This window comes from Myzus persicae, unplaced genomic scaffold (assembly GCF_001856785.1).
Source record: "Myzus persicae strain clone G006 unplaced genomic scaffold, MPER_G0061.0, whole genome shotgun sequence".
NCBI lineage: Eukaryota > Metazoa > Arthropoda > Insecta > Hemiptera > Aphididae > Myzus > Myzus persicae.
In genome coordinates this window covers 390,124-417,019 of record NW_019103222.1, presented here as the reverse complement: position 1 = coordinate 417,019, position 26,896 = coordinate 390,124, and the positions used below count along the sequence as shown (strand labels likewise).

General features: G+C 28.7%; 1 protein-coding gene and 1 long non-coding RNA gene across 3 annotated transcripts in view; one reads left to right on the top strand and one right to left on the bottom strand.

Moving 5' to 3' along the window:
* Nucleotides 1–26,896, bottom strand: part of LOC111034025 (collagen alpha-1(XVIII) chain) — a 246,854-nt gene that overhangs the window by 183,111 nt on the left and 36,847 nt on the right. For both annotated transcript variants that reach the window (XM_022315042.1, XM_022315043.1), the window contains exons 3-4: nucleotides 18,294–18,529; nucleotides 13,401–13,706 (exon numbers count right to left, since the gene is read on the bottom strand). In XM_022315042.1, the coding sequence (XP_022170734.1) occupies nucleotides 13,401–13,706; nucleotides 18,294–18,529 (542 nt within the window). The remainder of the gene's footprint in view (nucleotides 1–13,400; nucleotides 13,707–18,293; nucleotides 18,530–26,896) is intronic.
* Nucleotides 4,610–8,769, top strand: LOC111034026. The gene is made up of 2 exons (XR_002604486.1): nucleotides 4,610–5,127; nucleotides 7,924–8,769. It is a non-coding gene; the product is annotated as an uncharacterized LOC111034026 (long non-coding RNA).

Sequence of the window (26,896 nt, the reverse complement as noted above, 5' to 3'; positions counted from 1 at the left end):
TTGTAAAGGAAAATCCATTGGTTATTGTATATCAAAAAAGACTTGTACCTATGTATAGGTGTCTAAGTAATCATTGTAAAGAATTCTAAATCAAAAATAAGCCATTCAATTGTGTAATACCAGTACAACCATAGTTAATTAACGATTATGCATACGAAGGCTAGAAGGTAAACTATTATTTCTGTGACGTCCAAAGTTATATTATTTGATTAATTATTTTGGCTATCAGGGATAATATGCTTATCATGTCTATCTACAAGCAAACATACAAGTCAAAGCAACTTCACATCTATTCATTTTAATTATTCAGTTTCAGGCTAATTTTAGATCTCGGTTTGGATTTTGATTATTATCTGTATTAATTTGGATTTGAAATAAATTGAACTTGTAAAGTGATATAATATATTATTATGTTTGATAATTTTAGAACACACACATAATGAATATTATCTTGATTGCAATGTATAATTTTATATTATTCTTTATTATTTACTTAGGTAACTATTATTGTAGTTTTCGTTCACTTTAAAATTGTGAACATTTTCCATGTGTCAGTTTCTTTTCAGCGCACACTAATTAATTAAATTCATAAACAAATGTATTGACGAATTGTATCTATATAATTATATCATAATATTGGGGAAATTTGAATAGTCGTTAATTTAAAAAATGCAGTGATGTGTATCGTGGGGAACAGCGCGACATTAAAAATGGGGTCAAAAATGTTATGCAGACATTTTGGTACAATAAGGTTTATATTCGCTTATTAAAAAAATATATGTCTATATAAAGCTAAAAAATTGCCGTGTTCGATGGGGTGTAAAGTGATGAAAAGATTAATAGTAAATTATTCGGACAACTCGTATAGACTCGTATATATAACTGAAGTATACACTTATATATAAAAAATAATAATAACTCGTCATTATCGTCAAACTGTAATAAAAGTGCTTGAAAATAAAAATTATATTAAAAAAAAATTATTGTAATGTGCACGCGTTATTAACAAACCGATTGAAGTAAGCGAGGGGGAAGAAATTAAACATTTTCTATGGGTAGTATATATTATAATACGTTTTTATATTTTAATACTCCATAAAAATGTGCAAAAACAGTTTCTTCTAAAAATATTATTTTCATATGTATAATTCATTACAAACATCCGCATCTATAGAACAGCTATACTATTTAATGCAAAGGTAGATGCCGATGAGTCATAGATAATCGTGACGCCAATAATTCATTAATACCAAGTATCAACGAATATACTTTAAAGAGCAAATAATTATTTGATGACGTCGGCCTAATCTCTGGTTGACAGCATAATGATTGAAGTATAACACGTGTCTACACAAAGTATCAAGCGCCTAATTTAATCTGTCTACAAATGTGAAATTTTTAATCAGAATACTGTGGAAATATAATATTATGTTGTTATAAATTAATTGTTAAATTGAATTTAGACGCATAACATAATTATGCACAGTATTAATGCAATTAGTGTTCGTGTTCCAATGAAACACATATCGACGACTTGTGACCTGACAGCCAGTGGCGGATCCAGATCCGGGTAAGATAGAGTAGAAAGGCCTACACGCGAAACTTTATTACGGATATTAATCACTGGGAGGCAAGTTTCAAAGTGTCTTACTCTTCTTGTTCCTTTCATCCTTGTGAACATATCGCTTACATGATTCTATATAAAGATACTTAGGTACACGTGTTGTACAATGGGTTCGATATAACGTTCACTTATGAACTGCCGACAAATCAGAATGTTTTTAAATTAGTCTATTTTCTATCCCGGTTCCTTGCTGCTACTAAGCTAGACACACGTGAGTCGTGAACGATGAACTAAGAATCGTCACGCGCAAACAAAGAAACAATGTTAATAATATAAATTTTGTTATTATCTTCACACGTACAAATTATCGTACCTGCATGGTGACCATTGAGAGCTAACAGAAATTTAATTATTTTAAGGTTATATCATTGAGAATGAGTTTAAATAGACTATTGGCGGATTACGAAAAATGCATTAAGCAATACCGTTTAACTGCATTCAATCATTTACAACGGTAATATAATAAAATACGATGATACATTTTTAGGAGGTATTGTACTTACTATATATATAATTTTTTTTTATGTTTAAAGTAAAAGTGTCTGACACTATTGTTGTACATAATATATAGGTATACAATGCTAATAATATATCAGATGGACAAAAAAACATATAGTTCATTGTGTAGTTATAATTTCAGTGTTTAATATATTTATCACATCATTTTTCCAAAAATGTGTTGATATTGCAATGCTTTTTTTAAGAACTATGATTTTGTGGTTTATAACTTCATTTTTTTTTCTCAGCAATGAAATACCAACAATAGATACTCTAAATAATAATTATGTTAACACAAGTTTTGATTCACTGCTAGTATTCCATTACGATTTTCCACTAACTTCAAACCCAAAATAAACACTAAACAAATTGCAAAAAAATAATCGCTTTTGGTTATTCACATTATTCAATAATGTTACTGTTTAGTATAGAATAATGTTCAATAGAAGGTTTAACTTAAACCTTATTGTTTGATGTTTTAATAAGTTACTTTTTTTTTCTATAGAAAAATATTTATTTCATCCAAAATTCTTAATCCTACGTATTGTGTTATACCTGGGTTATTATTATTATTACTATTATTTGCTTTGTTGGAAATAAATCCATGAATGTGCTTAATTTTATGAGAAAAAAAGATTGTTCACGTTATCGTATTTTGTTTGATAAATACTTTATATTGCGGTATGAATAAAAATGTTTCTGTAAAAAAAAAATATATAGCTGTTCTTGAAATTATATCATTAGTTGTAATACTGTTTAGATAACAAAAAGGAAATATAATTTTAAAACATTAAATCATTTTTTCGGGAGTGGCTAAGTGAGCACTGTCCGAGTATCTAAACCTATATTTAAATATAATTTAACTTTTTTACTAAATATAATATTATATTACAAGGAGGTATACTCGGTCTGAATTTCGGAATTTCGTTACGAAAACGTTTTAGTCGTAAAAAAAAATTCAGCGCAATAACGTTTTTCTCAGATTTCTGCACTGCACAACACTTTACGCACTTGCAAAAGACGTTACGATAACGATTTAATCGAAAATCACGGCAGACGCGGAGTAAGTAAAACGATTGGTGGCCACCTTTTTCCATTATACGTTACTGACCGGCAACCAATTAAAAAAAAAGCTGATAAAACAGTCGCATGACGATCGTTAAGTCCTTAAATGTCCGTAAAAAAGTATTCTAAAAAACAATTGTGTAAACCTAAAAATTCTAAATATAAAAATTTGAATAAACGCATAGCATAAGAATCGTACTTAAAAAATCCCACTACCTTATTGGTACTCAATACGGATACCAGAAATATATTAAGTGACAATCAGAGGGAAGGGGTGTAATGGCGAAGGCTATGGTTACTGGTTAGCGCTTTCTTCTATTGGCAAAGGGATTTGAGTTAAGAATGTTGAAAATTCCCGTAATCTTGTTGGAAAACTTTTTTTTTTATTAATCTCGTAATTATGCAATGATTGGTGAACGGAAAAAAACACTCTTTCTGAGGGCTGTGACCAAGTTATTTGATGATGAAATTTGTCTATTTTTCTTCGTTGAGTTCGTTTTTTCTATATTTTTAAATTGTATGACATATATAAGTAATTAGATACACTTATAAAAATGAATTACGATGCAACTCAAGTTCAACCATTAACATCTCAATAGAATATTGAATTTAGCAAAATTACATGAACAAATAAAATGAATACAGATTTATTACTGTAAAATAAACATTGACCGATGATACTTGACTCTTATCAAATAAGAGCGTTGATGAGTCAACTGATTCAAGTACTTAAAATGTAGATAATTTGTACTATGGTGTTACTATGGTCAAATTATTTACAAAAATAGTTTTTTCAACAATTATCCTTGTGAATATACTTTGAAACATGATTTCATGTAATATACTTTATATGACAATGTCATGGAACTCGGTATGTATTATTTATATTGTTGTATCATGCATAATATTATATCTACATAAACATAATTAATATTAAAACTATTAACTAGGTTAAGTAAACATGTATGTAATGTGTATCACAATTTAGTATTAAGTTCAGTAAGTCTTAGTATAGATGTAGCAAAATAGAAACTAGGTTAAGCGATTATACATAAATGATAGGAGTAGACAAATGTAAATCAACTAAATTCAATAACAATCTACTATGCATTTAATGTAATTTTATATAATATAATATGCGTAGGGATCTCTCTTTGTACCTTTTACATCACATTAAGATAAATAAAATTAAGCTGACTGAATTTGGATTTAAGATAAGATCATATTAGTATAATTTCAGAGCTGGAAAAGATTATCAAATGAGACAACGTTTTAATTAATAAAACTAAGTATTATAGTAATCGTTTTACTGTGTTTTGAGGATATTAAAAATATGTGAGATAAGAAATTTGTAATCTGTTGATTGTGTTTTCGATAACGATTTGTATGGTTTAAAGATAATTTGGTCGAATAGTCAGTGGCGTATTTACGGGGGGGGGTCCAGGGGTACTGGACCCCCCCCAGAACCTCTCATAAAAAAAAAAAAACTAAAATTCTTACATATTTGCAGAACCCGATTTATGTAAGCACGCTCGGTCGCGCGGATATAGTTTTTTCCCGTGAACAAAATATAATAGCATGGTTTTAAGTAATAAGACGTATTATAAATTTATAGTAATGTTATTCTGACGACAGTTTTTCTATGTAACGACCTTATACGAAGTGCGATAAACCGATAAAATTAATAGGTATCAAGTACCCGTATCTTTGAAATATAAACTTTATCACACAGAAAAACGATTATGGATGGATTTGTGTGTATAGCAATTAGCAATATTTGTGTAGCCAATAGCCATATATGGATAGGTATAATAAAATATAAATTAGTGGCTTTTATAAGATATTACACATTTTCTATTAGTCTCATTTTGCCTTCAACAACTATACGAGTAACGTGTGAACCAGTGAACAAGTGTTTATTGTATTTTGATCAATATTAAGTAAGTACACAATATATTGCTTTTATTATGTCTCAGCAAACTTCGTTAAGCCAATTTTTTAAAAAATCAAATGATACAAATGTTCTACAATTTGACCATCACAAATCTTCAGTTTCCGTAACTTCTCCAAATAAACGACCAATTTCACCAAATATAGATAATAATGTCAAACGTATCAAAATGTCAAAAAAATCTGACAATACTGAAACAGAAAATGAACATAATTTTAACAATTTCGATATTGGATTTTATTTTAACCGCTCGTTAACAGATGTAGAGAAAGAAGAAGTTCTTAAAAAAATTTGGAAGCCCGAACCTACTTTTGAATTCCCTAATACTGTTATATTTAGTGGTAAAGATAAGCGATCCAAAAATTTAAAATTTCAATACAGATGGTTGCATACCTTTCCATGGTTAGCGTACTCTGCAAAATTAGATGGTGCATTTTGTACGTTTTGTGTAGCGTTTGCTAAATCAGGAGCTGGCATAAATTCTCAAACACTAGGCGCTTTGGTTAGAAAACCGTTTCAAAATTGGAAACATGCAATGGAAACGTTTAAAAATCATGTAACACTTCATTATCACAAACAATCCGTCTTTGATGCAGATCATTTCATAGATATAAAAAAAAACGTACATTTATCTATTGAAAATCAATTAGACACTGCTCGGGCACGACAAATTTTTGAAAACAGAAAAAACATTTCACCTGTTATTGAAACAATTATCTTATGCGGTCGACAAAATATACCTCTACGAGGTCACCGTGATTTCGGAAAATTAACCGTTGATAATAATGATGTTAACGACGGAAATTTTCGTAATTTATTACGCTTTAGAGCTCGCGGTGATGCTTCGCTCAAAATACACCTTGAAAGTTCTGGTACTATAAAATATACAAGTCCTATTAGTCAAAATGCTATAATTGATTCATGCAATACAATTTTACTCAATAAAATAGTAGCTAGAGTAAATGAAGCGAAATGTTTTACAGTTCTTGTCGATGAAACTGCAGATATAGCCGGTCTCGAACAAGTGTCTATTTGCATTCGGTATATCGATTTAAGATCCTATGAATTACACGAAGATTTTCTACAATTTGTTCCAACTACTGAGGACCCCCCCCCCAGAAAAATTTGAAAATACGCCACTGCGAATAGTAATGACTATTGAAATTAAATAACAACAATGGTTAAGATTATTTTTTAAAAAATTGTATTTAAAATGAGTTAACTGGAATGAAGTTTAGAAATATTAAAGGGATCAATGAATTACGTTATTTTTAGTTATAAATAAATGATTAATTCATATTTCTACCACAGACATGTATTTTGTTTTAAAATCAAATATCGATAATTTTTAATAATATATTTATTGTTACACGTTTTGATCATTAAATCATATTTTACATAATATTACTAGTACACGGTATTAAAAAAAAAAAAAAAAATGAAATTGTATTTCTCCTTACTAGTGAAATCCCAGCAGGTTTACTAAAGTCGCTTAAATATTAATCGGTTCTCATATGAAAACTTTATATAACATTTAAAAGTGTTCTGGTTAAAAAATAAGCGCTCATTGACCTGAAAGTATAATATGTTTTCATAAAGGTCATAGCTTTAAATTTTAATTGAAACTATTATGGTGTTTTTAAGGTACATAGACCTCAAGCTCACCCACTGTTCCTAAACAGTAAAGATTAAAATAAATAATCATAAACTTCTCAATAATGTTTACTAATATATTACTTGAGTTTTAATAATATAAAATAAAAACAGTGTTTAATTGGTTAGTTAATTAAATATTAAAAAAACTACAAATCTATTGGTTATAATATATTTCAGGATATTTTTATTCGATATTTTATATATTATTAGATTGAATAAAGTTATATATTATATAAGTATATTGCATTAAAGTATTGTATCTATAGTTTGGTTTCACAAACTAAAAATTGGTGCCAAATATGTATACAAAATTGTATGAATTTATTATTTTTCAAATTGTTTTAATTACCTATTGCAGATTTGGTAATTTAATGTTCACTAAATTAAAACATATAATAAAGACATAAAGGTGACATCCAAATTCAAAAATCGGTTTGTCTCATTTACTGCGATTCTAGCCTTTAGCAGCTTAATATTATAGTTTAACAGATCGTTGAAAAATATAATGACGTTATTGAAGAAATGTGAAAAATCATATAATGTAATATAAAATCCAAACACCGCAATAGTATGTACTATGTATTTATAAAAAAAAAATTATTGACTACCACATTGATACTTTAGAAACAAATAAGATGTTTTAATAGAGTAGCCAGACGTCCCTTTTAACCTAACGAAATCAACGAAATCAATAAAAACAGTTTTATAACCAAAAATTGGAATTTAATTAGAAAACAATAATTTAAGATATGACTCAGATTTGGACTTTTTCACCCTAGTACTCTACAGCTGTGTGCGTATGCGTAAATGTATATTTTTTTTGGGGGGGGGGGGGATACAACTGAACCGTTTTTTTTTAATTTTCTTTAAGTGGTCACTACATATTAGACATTTAATTCAATCATATTTTGAATACGCTGACAAGATTTATCATGCATTACTAATTGATTGACGCAAAACTCCACTATGTAACTACTCTGGTGAGAGTAAAGTGAGCTATAAGTATAAAACACCTGATCTACGTTTCTTGTCCAGTTTTTTTCAAAAATTTTTTTACTCTTTGAAATTAGTCGTAAGTGATATGATACATTCTAAATTATAACGTTTTATAATGTTTTATTAAAATAAGGAATTAAGAATGTACAGCTGAAAAGCTATGGATGGACTGTGGTTGAACGAAAACGAACGCGACCAAATAAGTGTTTTTAGACACTCGAACTAGTGTTCTAGTCTCACAGATCGGCCATTGACAAGTTAAAATAAATGGATTCAACATTAAAAAAATATAATATATATGATACTACGCTCATCATTCTGCCAAGTGAGTACATAATGAACGATCTTAATAGTTCATGAATTCGGGTTTTTTGTAACCTTCGTTCCAGGAAGATTTGGGATGAAAAGGTATAGTTCAACTTTTTGGCTAGTTGCACTGCGGGCATAACGTCACCTCCTACACGAGCACCGCGAGTATTTGACTTTGGCGAACTTTCCAAAATATATGCATATATATATATATATTTGTTTATTTTGTATCAACATATATGCCTATCATATATATATATTTGTTTATTTTGTATCAACATATATGCCTATCATATATATATATATAGTGGTGGGTTGTATTGATACACACGCTGAGGACAAAAAGTAGACGGTATAAAGTTCGCAAAAGTCCTGGAAAAGCAAACGTACGTTTCCGTTCATTGTCGTCGTGGTTGTGATTGCTAACGAATCGGGTATGAAAAAATAAAAATAAAACAGAAAAAACCATTGCAAACAGTCCGCGTTTGCTAAATGAATCAAACCGAATATTTCAAATCGAATAAGACGTCGGGCATCCGGCCAATGAATGAATTGCGTCTACAAGAATTATTTTCCATTCAGCACGAGGTTTTCGCGATACCTACTATGTTATTCTACTACACGTCGTGTATGAAATAAACCCTAAAATACAATATTATTTCCAACCCGATTCGATTCGATTTGATTTTTTCTAAACGATAAAGACTAACAAATTAAACATATTATGATTTACATTATGATCGACCTCGTCGTATTTTTACCTCAAACCATTTTTTTTAGGGGGGGGGGAGGGGCTTTGGGATTTGGAGGTAATTTTTGTATGTTTAATATTATAATAGATAGAAATCGATAAAAAAAAAAAAACAAGATTGAAAGTCAAAAAAATATATGGTACACATAATTTAGAATGTTTAGGTTTAAAAAAAGTTCTGAATTTCATTGGCGCATTGATTTTTTTATTTTTATCAAAATATAAATGGTGTGAAATAGTTAAATGAAATATTCAATTATGTATCCAGTGATTTTTGATGACGCATAACAAATATTATAATACGTACTCGTATCTTCCTAATGTATCATCGTTATCGTACATCTATCAATATTATACTTAATTTATTGCATCCATAAAGTATGATTTTAGTTCTATATTAATTAATTTATATTTAAACTCAATGTACAACGACATTATTGTTGACTATAATAGTTCTAAGAAGAAGTATCTACATTATAAAATGGGCTTGATAAAAAGTTAGAAAAGAGTCAGTTACCATTTTAATATTAAGGCTGAAGTCAAGTAAAACGAAATTTAAGAAACCTTACAACATCGTACCGCAATCTCATCCAAATACAAAAAGTTCTGATGATGTAAGTGACGATTTGTAAATTACACTAACAAACATATTTCATCAGCACAGGTGTAGCATAATAAAATTCCAACATTCATTATAATATGTTTACTGTATAATATGGGTACTAAATATTGACAGTAAAAACATTTTGGAAGTAAAAGTGAAAAAAACATGAGTTTTGAACCAACCAATGACACATAGTTAATACAATTTCAAACAGTTATTTGTATGACATTGTTGCAACTTCATTTTAATAATTTTTACTTTCAAATATTGGTATTATTGCTCAAAAGTTATTCAAAATTATATTTTAAATACGACTACACGCTTTTCTCATAACATTGGCATTTGTAACGCACAAACGTCGCGTTTGCCCCCAACAAATAGTGTTTAATCGTTTGTTAAAATTTCTCAGTCTGTGAATAATATAATATTGTAAAGTCAGAGTTTAAATGGATATATAATTAATATTAAAATACCGCGATAGCATACCGGTGATTACTGACAACCCGTGAAATCAATTCAATTCACAGATTATGTCCTATTATTATTATTGTAATAATTATTACCTCATTTAGATCAATTTGATTAAGTATTTTAATACAGTAGATACTAGCCATAAATCATAAAAAGATAAACAAAAATACTTGGCATATAATATGTAAATTGACAATTTTAATTCCACAATAATATTATTCTAACCAGGCTGGTACGCGTGTTGTATTAAAATTGCATATACAATGCGCCGTGTTAAGAAAATAATTGTACTTACATGAATATTATCATTTATTATACGAACTTATGAATAATAATATGACAAGTTATTTTTGTAGCCATTTCTTTGTTAACTAAATTGCCGCTTGCTTATGCATTTTAGAAATCATGTAGTTCAAATTCTTAATTAAAATGTATCTTTGATTATGACTTAATTAAAATTAGTAATATATTATCAGTGTTAAAATACATGCAAATCAAAATACATTTTTTGTTATATCTGATGAGTAAAGTACATCTAAAAACCAGACAAGGGTAAAATAATGACGAGTACAAATGCTACTGCAATTCACAAAAGCTCAGTTTGTATATTACAACTATTGTGACACCACCAAATTTGCTTGTTAACAAAAACTTTTGGGTATATTCTACCTACATTTCGTATTCTACATGTCTTTCTATTGGGTTTCGATACGGAACATTGAGTACCAAACTTCGAAATAGTATAAGTATTCGCCATTTGTATTTGACAGTAGTTGGATAATTCTACAAATACAATTTATTGTAATATTATAAAATTACTGTGTATAGCAATCGATAATATTGAGATTTTTAGGAATAACAAAAAATCACGAAATGTTGTCGCAATAATACCACCGTAAGTCTCAAACCTAACCTTACATAACGATTTTTATATGCACACCATAAATAAAGATGAAGTACAATTCTTTTACTCGCGCTTTCACAAGCGATTTATATCCCATCAGAATCCTCTTATCAAAAACTTTTCTACTCTTACACTCCCAGGAAATCCTAGGCACAGGTTTAAAAGGAAATGGTGCCATGATCTTCTGCAATTACCGACTTAAATAAAACCAATAAAAATGACTTTTATTTTATGTGTAAGCGATTAGATTAAATCACATTTCAATGTACCATAATATGGCTTGGCTACATAATAATTTATAATTTTTTAGCGTTCACATTAGTTCGTTAACTATCGAATTTATATTTATATCGACCATCGGTCACCGAATATTTGCTGTCTTCAGAATTTAACTATCATCCGATTCATTGCAATACGTGCTGTTGTACCAGTAAGTAAATAAGAAGATAATATGTATATCTTTTGTTGTTTTCAATTACTGTTATATAATAGGTTTTATATTATTGTTATTATCATAAGCCTTGGCTTATGTTTCATCCATACTTAGGCTGTAACAACACTATTTACAAAAGTAGCAATCTTCAAAAAGAAAAAAAAACGGAAGAAACAAGTACTTTCCCATTTGATAACTACACTATTATTGTGATAGTAAAATAACTGTTTTTTTCTTTAAGCACTGTTGCCCCGAGGTTGTAAAGCACGAATATTCTCAACGACTCAGGTCTTAGGGCACGTTCACGCCATCCCGTCGACTATGGTAAACCACTTGTTACTACGATCGTACGATTTTCAGTAGATTTGGTCACGTTCGGCTTATGGTTTCCACTCAAAACTGACGAGGATGTTGTTATTTAAGAACTTGTTATGATTTCGAGCATTTCGGCTTGATCGTTTTGAAATTTAATTTTAATTCGCCCGATTATCCTTCACCCTTTATACAAAGTGCAGTCTATGTTGTCGAAGAAGTTTCTGCACTCCATTTATATTATGATTTTTATACAATGAAATTATGGACTCCCATGTCCGTTAAATACAGCATTATTTAAGAGTTGATTTAAGCTATCAGATACTCGATAGGTCGCAGAGGAATGTTTTGATCGACATCACTGTTTCAGACAACCGACTTCTCGACGGATATTAATTATAATTTCTTGAGCATAATATTCTAGAACTCATAGCGAAACTTCATCATGAAGTTTTCTAAAACTTTGATTGTAATTTAAATTGTTAAGGGAACATTTCAGACTGTTCAAAGAATAGTATAATATAATGATATGATTGCTGTTTGCATAGTCAAAATATTCGAACTGACGATGTGATTTGATTCTTATTGAATGCAAAACAAATACATACAAAATACGAACTATTAACATTATATAGTGCGGTAAATTACTTAATATGAATAAACAGTATACACAACCTAACACACCAAAAATGCACTTAGGCTTTAGGGTAAACTAATATTGTATAAACATATTTGATATGAATACAAATTGAATAATCCGTACTAAGGTAAACCAAAATAATAAGTGGTTTTAAGTAAAAACATGGTAATATTGCGTAATACATCTATAACGAAATATTGTTTCTACACTTGATTTGTAATTTTATTTCAATATGATTTTACGATTAAAAAGTTAGATGGATTCTTGTTGAACTTTTTCAATATCTTGCCTAACGTAATGTTAATATAATAATATAACGTAAAATATCCGTATATGTATTATTATTATTGCATTTGAAAATGTATTCGGTTTTTGTTAAGTTTTAATACAGCTCATTACACAATAACTAAGTATATTTGGTGAACTGTCAAAACATTTTTGAATAGAAAAAGTTTTAAAAGAAAATTTCGTTTATTTCAAGTTTTATTTTTCATTAAAATATTAGTACTGACGCCAACACTTAAAAAATAAAATGCAAATTTATACTATGTATATGCATATTATTATGTACACAATTTGTATAGGTTTCTATAGATGCGTAAAAGTTTCGGACTTCTCGAGTGATGTGCCGAAATACGTTGGGCAAGATGGATTTTATGTTAAATAAACAAAATTAATAATTTGATTAAAAACCCTCAAAAACGGCTCAGAAATTCCATTTTACGAGATAAGTGTTTTTAAACAACGGCACCTCGCCCAAAAATATACTTCGGAAAAGTTACCATAATTTTGATTCGTGTACGCTTTGAGCGACCGTCTTGAAGCTCGCGAGCTTTCCCAAATATTTCTCTACAGCAGTTGTCGCTGCTTTTATACGACCATCGTAAACTACTCCCGAAACACAGCCGGTTAGGCCGACGACAACTTACTATATTATTATAATAAAACTCGACACAGAGTTTCGTTCGTGTGCAATATTTGTAGGTACAGCGATTGTAACATCGGCGAGACGTCAAAATATGTATACGTGGGTTTCGGCACGTGGACGTGAGGGGTATACGGGTGGGTTGGTAGGTGGGTTAGAGCACTTGGAAGCAGCGCGCTGTGTACCTTTTGAATTTAATATCTGCGTACGATAAATATCAAAACATTACCGGTCGCATAACATTATCGTAAAAGAACTCACGTCGAACGGCCCTTTGATCAGCGGTCCCGCCTGGCCAATGTACAACGTGGACGCCGAGTCGAACAACAGTTCCACCGGATCCCTGACCACCATCACGGTTTGTGGTCCCAAACACCTGGCGAACAACCGCACGTACTCTCTGGTCACCTTCAAGCCCAGCCGTATGTACTTCCGAATCTTCCACGGAACCGAAAACGTGGCCAAGACGTTTGACGACGACGAGTATTTGTTCACATCCGTGTACAGAAAGCTCACGTTCATAGCGCTCGACGACGACGGTACGACCTGCACGCCCAACTGTACCACCTGCAACACGCGAGAGTAACGATGAGAAACGGCGGACATAGGAATCGATTTTGGATATTATATTATGATATTATTATTATGTGATCTCGATTCCTCGATATTGCGTCATACTAATATTATATTGTTATATTTTTTTTTTTCGACGATATTTGTACCTCATGGCTCATAGATGTTTTATCAGGGCTTGCAAACGTTATAATAACGTTATGATTATAACGTTATATTTGATAAAAAACGATTGAAATTTGTAAACGTAATTATAACGGAAAACGATAAACGTAAATAAATAAATAACATAAAACAAAACGTAACGTTTAACAAAATATATGATGTATCATTAAACAAAATATAACGCAAATTGGTATATATTGTATTCCATTAAACGAAATAATTAATTCCCAATTATTTAATAATACTTAGTACTGTTTTATTCAAAAATTTGATAGGCATACGTGTATTTTAAACTTTTAACAGATTATTTCAGCCAAAATACATTTATTCATTCATTTTGATATTAAGTATATATATGTATACATTTATAATCGAAATCATAATCTGAAATATGCGGCTAATCATCAGGAATCAGAAGTCAAATGATTATCATTTATTGTTATAAATTATATCAAATACTGTTCTGTGAAGAACTTTGCATAGTTTTATAATAATATCAAACTAACAAATTTAATAATTCCGCAATTTCGCATGTACTTGTACTTTGATACAATAAACATACTTCATCAAATTGCGCATTAACTTCGAGCATTATAGTATACAATTATTATTTTTTTACCATTTTATTTTTATTAATGTTTTCAAATTGTACTTATTTAACATGATTATTAAGATAATAATACAATTATTTATGCACCATATACTTTTTTGTTATGTGTAACGTTGTTATCGTCTAAATAAATTGCTTACAATTATTAAAAATACGCATTTCCACGATTTTTCTAAATTGTTAATTTCATGGACCATTTATTTTTTCGTTATTCTTAAATGTATTATTTTATTCCAATCATTTTATCTCAGAAATTATTTAATAAAAAACTGACAAATGAATTACTGACTACCTTCTATAACAAAAAAATATTTTCGTTTTTTTATGTTCAATTTTCAACACCGTAGCTTTTAGTTTCTTAATGACATTCATAAACATTTGAAGTATATTTTTAAAAATGTATTATAAATACATAGAGATGACAAATTAATGGTACTTACGAATGTTTGATAACAACATATTATGTATAATATTTGACAATTTTATTTTATCTTGTTGTCAACAAACAAAGCTTTACTTAAAATCTCAATCTAAATTAAATGCAAATAAAAACAAAAATTTGACTACCATATTATTTAATATTCTGCATTAGATCTTAATAAAAATTGTATAAGCTGTCAACCTTATAACTTTTATCTAATTATTAAACATATTAAAATGATAAAAAAATATTTAATAAAAAACGAATCAAACCATATTTTTTAGCTAGGTACACAAATAATTGAAATTAATATTTCATCAGTACATGACAACTAATCATAATATTCATCCAGGAACTTGTTAGTTATAATATTATCTTTCTGGTGGATATTTTATTAAAACAGACATCATTCACTTACGCTAAAATAATATTTTGGTGGACAAATCAGGAATTTAGGAATTTCGGAATTTTAGAGGACGAAAATCAAAGCTGGTTAGAAATTCTTGACATCAAGAAATTAACTGTTTCTAACGAAATATCAGATGAACAACCGTGATGTTTCATCTGTCAAAGACTGCGCAAAACTGGTATTTAAAACTTCTAATATTTCATTTAAATACAAACAAGTATCGATAAAATAAATGCAAATCCAACAAGAGTAAGACACAATACGAGTAATTTCTAAATATTTGTTACTTTTTTAAGTTGTGAGGTCAAATCAGTATATTATTTTATTTTAAATATTGCCAATTACAATTCCAAACCAAAATTTTTGTTTTGAGAAAATTTTTTTGAAACACAGAATCAAAAACTGTTAAGAATGAAATTATTTTTATGTTTTAATATACTGTATTGATATTAAACAAATTTTAAGTGTAAACATTTAAAAAATGGTTACATAGTTCTTTATTGAATTTTTCTTCAAATAAAACTCGTATAAAACATAAAATTATATACACATTTTTAAATGTTATTATTTTTATTAAGAGTATAAAAATTGTTTTTTTTTTTTTACTGTACATAGATAAATTGAAAAACAATATTTAAATAATACTGAAAATTGTTCTATTCTCGTTTTTGATTGGGCATGTAAACAAGGATAAATGATGTACTATCATTAATAGTTCAATATCATACAAAGTTTATTTATCATTTTATTAACTGTGTAATTTCATTCTAAGAAATCTACTGGTTACAAATTAATAGTAAAGGTAAATATAAAATCTAAAATGTAAAATCTAACTTTTTTCTTTTAATTATATGCAAAATGTTTGTATTACTAAAATGGTAAGTGATTAGTATGTATTAAATTTGTGTACACTGTACATGTAGGTACTTATAACAGCATAATATGTTAATATGATATCAATTAAATTTATCCATAAAACTTTTTATTTTTACTAAAAATAAAATAACTTTGTTATACATTCTCTGATGAACACTTTTAGTTGCTTACAATATTACACAGTAACTCCACTCAATTAAATATACTAATAATCTAGAGTTAGAAACCAGTTCGAAATTTTAGTATTACTTTTCGATGAATAGTATATAGGTTATAGACATGTGTATTAAACATATGGAATTTTGATTATATTTTCTAAGAAAAAGAAATGTTTAATGTACTATTTTACTTAAATAATATTGAAACAAAGTCTTATTAATTTTAAAAAAAGTGTGAAGTCACTATTTTGTATAGTAGATTTTAAGTGTACTTTGTCATGAGTAGGTTATTGTAATGGACGTTTTAAATTTTAATACAATAATATGATAGCATTGAATACGAAAAACGATTTTGATCGGATACATTCTGTTATCCTACATATCTAATGATATTTTTATACATTTTTAGTGTTATGAATAGGGCTGTGAATTTGTAGGAGAGTGCATTTTTTTTGGTGATTGTGAAACGTAGCTTTGTAAGTACATAATTTGAATTATGTAACTATTATTTCATTTACGCAACTTTTATTTTGCATTTTTTTACATTTTTAATTGTTTGGGTTATTTTTGGGAATTTTTAGGTCATATTTTGCTTTCTTAGTTCATTTTTCAGTATTTTTAATTGAATTCCGTCAATTGACGGAAAACATGTTTGAAAAAATATTTGTCTTTGAACACAGGCTATATACGTTGATAAAATGAGGCTATTGCTAAATAACTATATAAGTTCGTTGTAAGTTATTTATTTTTTAAGTTTTTAAAAAATGTTTCATGTAAATAGCATTAAGTATAGAAAATTCAAATTCAATCAACATTTTTACTAATTTTTTTTTATTTAATAAACACTTTTTTATGCATGTAATGTGCCAATGTATAGTTACTTGTACCTAATATTAATATAAATATAAAAATTAAATTAAAAACCATTTTAAATGATTTTTATACTTTAATTTTTGGTATTTTATATTGCATTTTTTGCATTTTAAGTGATTATTTTATTGCATTTTTTTGAAATTTTTAATGCATTTTTTAAGGTTCTTCAGTGCATTAAATTTACAGCCCTAGTTATGAATGATAAGTTACTAGTAATACGGTCTAGCATTAGCAAAAACATCAAATGTATTGTATAATAATTTTTAGGTACCTATAATATTATCATATAATATTTTTATATAGATATTATTATGAAATATAATGTAATAATATCCTATATTATTGTCATTAACGTAGAAATCAATACTGACATATCACGATTCACGATACTGTATGTAAAGGTTCTTAGTGTAGTTGTATAAATAGCTTAAAATTAGACTAAATTAATGGACATTTCAATAATGTTGGAAATATAAATATAGTATGGTAATAATGGTAAACAGTTACAAAAAAAATAACTAAAATCGTTATTTTTCATTTATATATTCATTTTAATTAACATTTTATTTCAAAATGACTAAATAAAATGTGTGCGAATGTATTTGTGATATTTTTTAAGTAAAAAATAACAACAAAACCTGTTGAGTTTTTCTTGTTTTTATCTAATTTCGTTAAACCGTTAAAGAATCAATTATAGATCAAACTGTCTACAAGAAACAACCTCAAATTTCAATATGGTAGTATTTTTTTTTTTTTTTGCTTCAAAATGTGATAAGTGACACATTATAATAAAGAAAATATGCAAAAACCCCATATTTATTGGGAAACTTTATTTTAAAAATTAATTCTTGTCCACATTAAACAAAATTAGTTATTATACCTATTATCATTTTATTATATAGCAACTAGCAAGTCATGTGTACAGAATATTTCAAAAATTAAAATCCTGGATTTCTCTTTTACTGACCTAATTAGATTTATTTAAGTATTAGAATAATGTAAAATACTGATAAAATGATAACAATTTTGCTTTATAATTTATATAGGTATTTATATGCCATATACTTACGTTTTCTAAAGGATTGACAACGGCAAACAAAAAACCACCATCCATAGAATTTAGTTTGAAATTAACCACGATGGAGAACTCAGAGTACAATTTTTCTGGAAGGAATAATCGATATGGTGATTTTATATCAGATCCAGGTTTAATACCAAATGCTGGAAAACCGTCCTCCCCGCTGTCAAAATATAGTTGTGGGTCCTCGAACGGAACTTTAATGGCAGTTTGAAGATCATGTTCGTCTGAAAAATGATCAAAAATTTAATATTTGTTTGCTAAACATTTACTGTACAGTGATATTCCAGTTGTAGATTAACTTTGGGAGTACATTTTATCTTTTCACACTACTAACAACATTAGAAAATGCCGTTTTTTTGCATTGAACGTACATTTTTACAATTTAAAATATTTAGAAATAAATCTTGCAGACTAGCTTACGGTTAAGTGAATATATAATGTAGAAGGTAATAGGTATATTAACTCTGAGTACAGGTTGATGACTGCCTACTTTATATTTAAAATTGGTAATCTTTTTCATTCGTTGAATAATGTTCTAAAAATTGTAATAAAATATTTTATAACGTGAACTCTACTTTAATACGTGAATACCTAAGTCATAACAAATGTTTAAAAAAATAAGTATGCAACAAATTGGTCATATTATTATTATTATTATTATTACTGTAGTCTTGAAATTCAAGTTAGTCAAATGGATAAGTACACTTTTATATTATTTACCTTTAATATTTTTATAGTTATAAGTGTAAAATATTCCGGGAGAAAATATAATATCACATTGTTTTTCTTACAGACATGTTGTGTAAAAAGCTTTTGAACACTGATAATTTATTTTCAACGATAAAAATGTAAAATAATTTTTCAATAAAAAAGGTAGGTGCATTTAAAAATCTGTAGTAGTGTATAACACAAGACTAACGAGAAAACGTTTGTTTCATGATCAGTATAAGTATACAAACATTAATTATAATAAATGAACTTCAAATGTTTTATGACCTTTGATTAGTTTTAACATTCTTATGAATTATTATTTACCGATATGTATGATATAATTTTAAAAATTCTGCATAAATAATAATACACAATTTTAAATCTCTAAATAGTTCAAAATAAGAACGAAAATGTATGCAGTCAATGTCTTGGATTATGAAGAAAGTTTAGATCAAGGAAACATAACCAAAAATCAATAATACACAACAATTTGTGACGAACTGACATCAGCAAAAATCTGATAACCGGTAAAATATGAACCCTTTTATCCGAAACTGCTGATTGGCTATAAATTAGGACCGAAAACTGTGGCTGCAGGCAAGTTTGACGTAACACAAGTAATAACAAATAGTAAACCATTCGAAAATGTCCAAAAATGGACACGGTAATTTGTCTAAACCGTCATATTTCGATCAGAGACATTTCAAGGTTTTTCAAACTAAACAACGAAGAAACAGTGGTATATACAAAGACAAACTGTGTGTAAAATAATTAACTAAACTAAGAGAGACTGTCGCTGACATTTAAAATATAATTAAATTTATTTCTCATTATGTTATCAACCTATTGGTTTTTTTTTCGAATTGATAAATAAAAAAACAGTACAATACATTTTGTGAACCGTAGTAAAAATGAACATCACAATTATTTAATATGTAACTAATAAACATTATATTTTGCTTATACTTATTGTGAATGAACTGTGTCGTAATTGGACGAAAAAAATCTTTGTAAAATATTGTAATACAAATTTCTAAAAAATAAAACTTCTATCTCTATCGGTTACAACGTTTACAAAGTACTGAAAGTAAAATAATAAGAAACTTAGACATCGGTTTAAAAGTTAACTGTTGTTTTCTGTTGATTAGTTTTAGTTTTTGGAGACATACAAAGTTTGAGAATCTTAGTGGCGCACGAAATCTATAGATTTTACAATGAAGTGTTCTTTTTTTTTTAGTTTTATATGTAATTACTTTTTAGAGGGTGTGCTGTCTTACGAAATACATATGTAATATACAAAGATAATATGCTTAAAACTTTTATGTAAGGTTTATGTTATCACAAATGGTACTTGAAGAACTATTTTTTTTTTGTATTTTTTTAGTGTGTCGATATTATTCCTAGTTTGATTTAATAATTAATTATAATTTGTGGAAATAGTTAAGACGAAAAGAATTTACTCTATCATTTTAAGTTAAAACATTATTCTTTAATTTTTATAATAAAAAAAAATATATATCTATAAAATGTTGGGCACATAATATTACAACTCATTTGATTTTGAGACACTCAAAAATTCATTAATATTTAAACAGACTGAAATTGCTATGTCCCTAGTTTAAAAATCTGTGTAGATTTTCTGAAAAATATTTAAAAATATATGCAGTTAAAAATTTAAATTTAAATAATTCCATGTTATAATTTATTGTTCATTTGTTAACATAATTAACACTACTACGTAATATTTTGAATGCAAATTAAAGAAGTACAATATATTATGGCATATAGTTATGATTTATGTATAAAAAAAGGTACATAAATATTCCTGATTTGTAAGATATTTTTAAATATCTCATTTTTATGGCCTTATTGGTGTTTAAAAATGTTAAATGTATAAATACCTACATATTTTATTATTTTAATAGGCCCGGTAATTACTATATAGTATTAATAACACTTAAAAACTTTGTTTTGGTACGAATAAAATATTGACATTTTATTTAAATTCAAAATTGTTATAAATTAACTAATTGTATTATAATACATATTAAATAATTATAAACATTGTTTACTAATATTTCAATCTTAAAAAATCGAATTATAACAACAAAAACAAAAATTTAAATAAATGTAAAAAAAAATATTGGTGATTAAAAACAAAGCAGAATTGAATTATCAATGCAATTACAATTGTTTATAGTATAGTGTACAAAGTGTAATACAATTAAGAAATAACAAAATAATGTTCATAATACACTGAAAATAAACAAAATTAGGTTATTAAAAACTGCTTTTTGATACAAAACAATGTTAAGTATAAATGTTCAATGTTGGAAGCAAGTGGGTACCTACAATTTATATTTATATTCATATAGATACTAACAACTTCCACCTTTTTTTGTGTTTCAATAAAAAAAAATAAAATAAAATATTTGAATATTTGAGAGAAAAACCTTTCAGATCACAGCCGTAACCTTCTAGATCCCGTTACGCCAGAAAATCGTTTGTAATTGGGTCACGTAATTAAATTTATTGGAATATTAGACCCAATGATTTTTTTTTTTGAAAGAAAAGCTATCAAATGAATGACGACTGATGCGTCGATGCCAATTAAAATTACGCAAACAAAATAACAAAACACTAAACGTTAATGAAATGTTAAAACTAAAATATCTATGTAATAATATATCTCCGTTGAAACACATAGGTACACATAATATACACAGAGTAGTATGTATATTACTATATTAGTAATGAATGCATTTAATAATGGTTTATTAATCATGACTAAGGTTCAAGACAGAGTCGCATGCACTATATTAAAAAATATCGTTCACGACAATTTCAGTATTTCATCGGACAGTACTGAATTATTGCATTGTGCAGTCAATAATGTAAATGGACTTCGGAGGGACTGCGGGTCCATCTTGAAGGCTTCAATTATCGATGTCCGGCAGCTCAAAACGACAAGTAAACGAAAATCGTCAAAAATAATTCAAACACGTGCGTTACAACCGCTGCCATCGACTTGGCGACGACGGGCGTTGCAGTGGACCAAGTGATTACATTGAACGACGATGCGAGAATAAAGACAGAAATAACACGACTCGAATAAGACGAGATCGTATACAATAGTAGTGGGCAATCCAAAGGTTGATAAACTATATAAACGATTTTTAGTAGGTACGCGTGGGCCACCGACACGAATCCTAAACGATTCTCGCCCTTTGATTCAAAACGCGCGGGATGTGACGAAAATAAATTATTACTGTATTTCCGCGGAGGGTTTCGTATTATACACGGGGGTGTGTGTGTGTGTGTGTGTGTGTGTGTGTGTGTGTGTGTGTGTGTGTGTGTGTGTGTGTGTGTGTGTGTGTGTGTGTGTGTGTGTTAAAACTCTAAACGGTCTAGTGATTTAAAATAGAGTGCCATCGGCGCGGAGGGTGGTGGCTTATTCTTAGCGCCGTCGAGACTGGCATAATATTATTATAATCGTTATCCGATCATCACCAGATTATATTATACTCACATTGGATCTCATAAATATATATGGGCATTATTAACATTGAAGATTGTTGTGGCTCAGTGAAAAATTGTAATGCAAGAAGCGCAAAAAAATGATGTATGTAAGTCATCCGTTTGAATACACATTCATTTAACGAGTATATATATAATCACATAATTATTTTTGAATTACAAAACGTCTATATATATATAAGTATAACGTTATAATCACATAATTTGCATTTTTTTTTTCATCTACAAATTACATTTTGTTTACTATCGATGTGTCTAATTGTTGTGCATGTTATTAGATGTCTAATTATTAGTGAATATACGCAGTCGAGTGCGGTAACTCGAATCTCGAGGGGATTAAAAATAAATTCTACTTATGTATTTTTAAGTCACATATTACGAAACGACACGACTTGCGAAAAATTCAATAGACAAGAAAACAATTCAAGTTATCGATCTTCGAGTGTATGCGATTTTATTGAGGAAAGAAATTGAAAATCTTGTGTTTGCGACCGGGGCGACGGCAATCTGCAAATCGCGCGTCGTGTGGCAGTTCGTACGCACAGAACCACGAGGTTGCGCGAACTCGGCGACAATGTTTGGTCCGACAACCGCGGTAGTGGTATAATTGTGATACTGCTATAATGCTCAGCCGATTATAATGTTCGGTGACATGTCTCGACGACAGGGCACAAGTATAAGTATATAATATGCGCAAAGACACGTCGTGACGTCTACAACGCTCACGCCCGACAGCGACTTTAACGGCACCGAAGTTTTCTACAAAACAAACACGACCCCGTTTGGCGTTAAATAAAACGAGCCCGGCGGCGGCGGCGACAGAGTTTCGCGTATCTAATTCGGTGGGTTCGTTAGGCGCAATGCGGTCTAGTCGTGTTGTAGGAACGAAGACGACGACAGAGCTTTTGCGTTGCAAGTGACCCGAAAGGGTTTCGACGCATTGTTTGCGTTGCGTCTTACATAGATCACATGCACACACGTCCGCGGCGGTCGACGACGCATACGAGAATATATTATTTTATGCTATTTACTCGTCTCGTTTAAACGTCGTCGTCGTCGTCGTATGTTTCCTTTTAATGTTCGTACACGCGTGTATACATCGTGTATAATAATATCAAAACTGTGGAGGTGTGAAGGCGTATGTAGTGACGACGACGACGACGACGACGAAAAAATAAATAAAACAACACATCAGCCGAGAACCACGTCTCCGTCGTTATATTATATTATATTATTTGCGTAATTCCGAGCCCATCCGAGGGTGAGACTCTCTAGCGGCTCGTTCTTCCGGTTCGCTCGTTTTCCCCGCCACCGGCCGGCCGACTATTACGCGGAGACGCGTAAGTCAGGAAATTGTCTCCTTATCGATTATGTGGCTAACACGCTGCCGCCGCCCATTATAGCGGCTTCAAGCATTAATCATGTACAAGTCCGCCTGTGCCGACGTGCTGCTTCCAGGACCGCGTCACGTGATCCCAATATCCCTCGTGGCCGTACATACGCACGCCGTAACCACATGAAATTGATATAACTTATTGACGACGATAATAATAATGATAATGATGATGATAATAATAATAATAATAATAATATGGTCTTTAAGAATAAGACACGCGCGTTATGATATTCTGTTCCGCCGTTGAAATCACGACACTACAAGTTATAATGTTAAAATGTACAGTATTTGGAGCGTTCACGATGCAACCGATCATTACGACGTAGGTACACACTGTTTCCTGGACATGGCTCAAAAACAGACGACTTGTTTGTTTTTGTTCACGAGAACGTTTTTCATCCCAGTGATGATTAAAATCAATTATAATAATAATTTATTACGATATTGACCAAATCATGCGATTACTTTCTTATTTTCGTTCATAAGAAGTGGCACATTTTATTATGAATATTACACAATCGTTTATGAAAAATGAACCAAATCGAAATTGTAACCTTAAACTTTAAGGAATAGCAATAATTAATTTTTTTAAATATGGTCAGTATTCTGAACAGAGAAAATATTGACGTTCACATAGCTGCCAGGGTTGTATACGATTATTTATTATTTTAATTTTTTTCCTAATAAATTTATATATTATTAATATATACGTTTTTATGATAAAAATAAATTGTTTTATTTTTAGTTTATCGTAAACGATAAGGTTATATTTTTATATACCTTATTCATTGAATGATAGAAATTAGTATTGATAATGTTGACATTGATATTTTATGAAAAACTTTCCACTTCAGAATATTAAATTAAAATCGTAATACATGTAATAACTATATTGTCATAAATAATATAAAAACCAATAAACGAATTGAGTTTGTTTAAAAAAAGTGTTGCAGTATAAATATTTGCCTCAGTTTATATTTTTTTTTTTTTTGAAAAACACATTAAAACAACTACAGAAAAAAGGTTCCAAAGATAAAATATCACCATACGTCCATATTACCATATTGGTTAAAGAAATGTTTAAATATTTTTTTTTTGTACAAATCAGTATAATTATAGAAATAGCTAATTACAACATAGAAAAAGTGTTAATAATTGAGACTTATTTATTGGACTAAATAAACATGATCATACGATATTAATAAATAAGACATATTAAAAAATAAGCAATTTACGGAGAGTTTTTTCTATCTTCAAGATGCGTAATTTATTTACAACATGTATTTATTGGTAAAATCAATACAATCTATAAACGAGTTTAAAAAAAAACACTTCTCCTTGTTATTTCTCATTAAGCATTTATATTATTATTGATAAATAATATATTAAGTAAAATCCTATAGGCGCATTCGCAAGCACACGAAAATATTACCGATTGGCTTGGGATAATCTATTCTATTTACATTGTTCTAAAATGTATCAACGGTGTTGAGCTCATTAACTTTATTACTACTAAAAATAAAAGTTAGCATCGTCTTTTTTACAGATGTCGTTCCTAGAATAAAACAATTTTGAAGAACGATTGACTTAATAACAATGTATTAAAATAATATTCCATTACATTATTAAGCATTACCAACTAGTAACTATTAGTAAAATCATTACACGGGTTTATTATTTATTTAATTTTATACTAGTTTATTTCTACTCATTTGTAATTTATTATTAATTAAAAACCCCAACAAAAATTATTGTCATCATTTTCTTGTAATTATTGGATAGAATTAAAATATAATATTGTCTATAAAAAAAATCTCGTCATTAATTGACTTTAAAATTAATTATTTCACATAATAAATAATTTTAATTTTTAAGTATAAGTACTTTTTAGCCTACTACTGAAGATAGTTCTTTGCATCGCATTATAATATAAAATATAAAAAAACAGCCATCTTCAAAATTGTATTTTATGAAGACAGACTGTAAACTCTAAACTCCAAGTTTTAAAGCTTTTCAGATGGTAGCGGGGTTATTACTCTAAACAGACATAATAATAAAATGTTTATACATTTTATACTACTAATACTTCTGTTATAAATGTATTATAAAATTGCACTTTTACTGTATCATCACAATGAGCAACGCTACCTGAATAACTATTTTATACTTCCATTTATAATATGTTCGCTACAAACATATTATAAGTATAATACTTTCATTGGATTTATTACATACATCGGTATGTGCATTTTACAACTGCCTGTCTGTAATTTAAATTTAAAACTTATAATATTTGAGGACCTTCAGATTATTAAAGAATATGATTTAATGGTGATTTTAATTTACAACACATGTTAGTATTTTTTTTTAATTTCGACAATCATGATTTAATTTGAAATAGTTTAAACGAATTTATGTGTAATTTATAAAATATCAAAGTTGTCTTTTATGACAATACAATAGTTTTTATTTATTTATTTTATTTGAACACAGTACACTTCCGACGACTTTAAATGTGTAATATTAACAATTATATAATGAAACAATACAGAAACAATATTATCCTACGTACCAAAGAGAAGCATTGCAATTTCACATTATTATGGTCAAGAATGAATTTCTAGGGTAGTTAGACTTACCTGATGGAATATAGAAAGTGTCATGTTACCTGCAGTTGTTATAAGATATCTGAATACTAAGTCGTTCTAGAAGACGAGTAGAATCTATCAGGCCATTAAATAGTTCCCAAATAAAGCGTGTTCCAAAACTATTAAACCTTTCTTCTAGAAGGTATTTGGGACCTGAAACTTAATAGCAAGTCCATATTCAAGGGGAGACTTGGAATTCCTAAGAAACATAGAACTTTCAAAGCTAAAAAATCTATTTTGACCCCAATTAATAGTGCCAGATGCTATGTAGGGCCAAAGATTCAATCAACTGTATACGA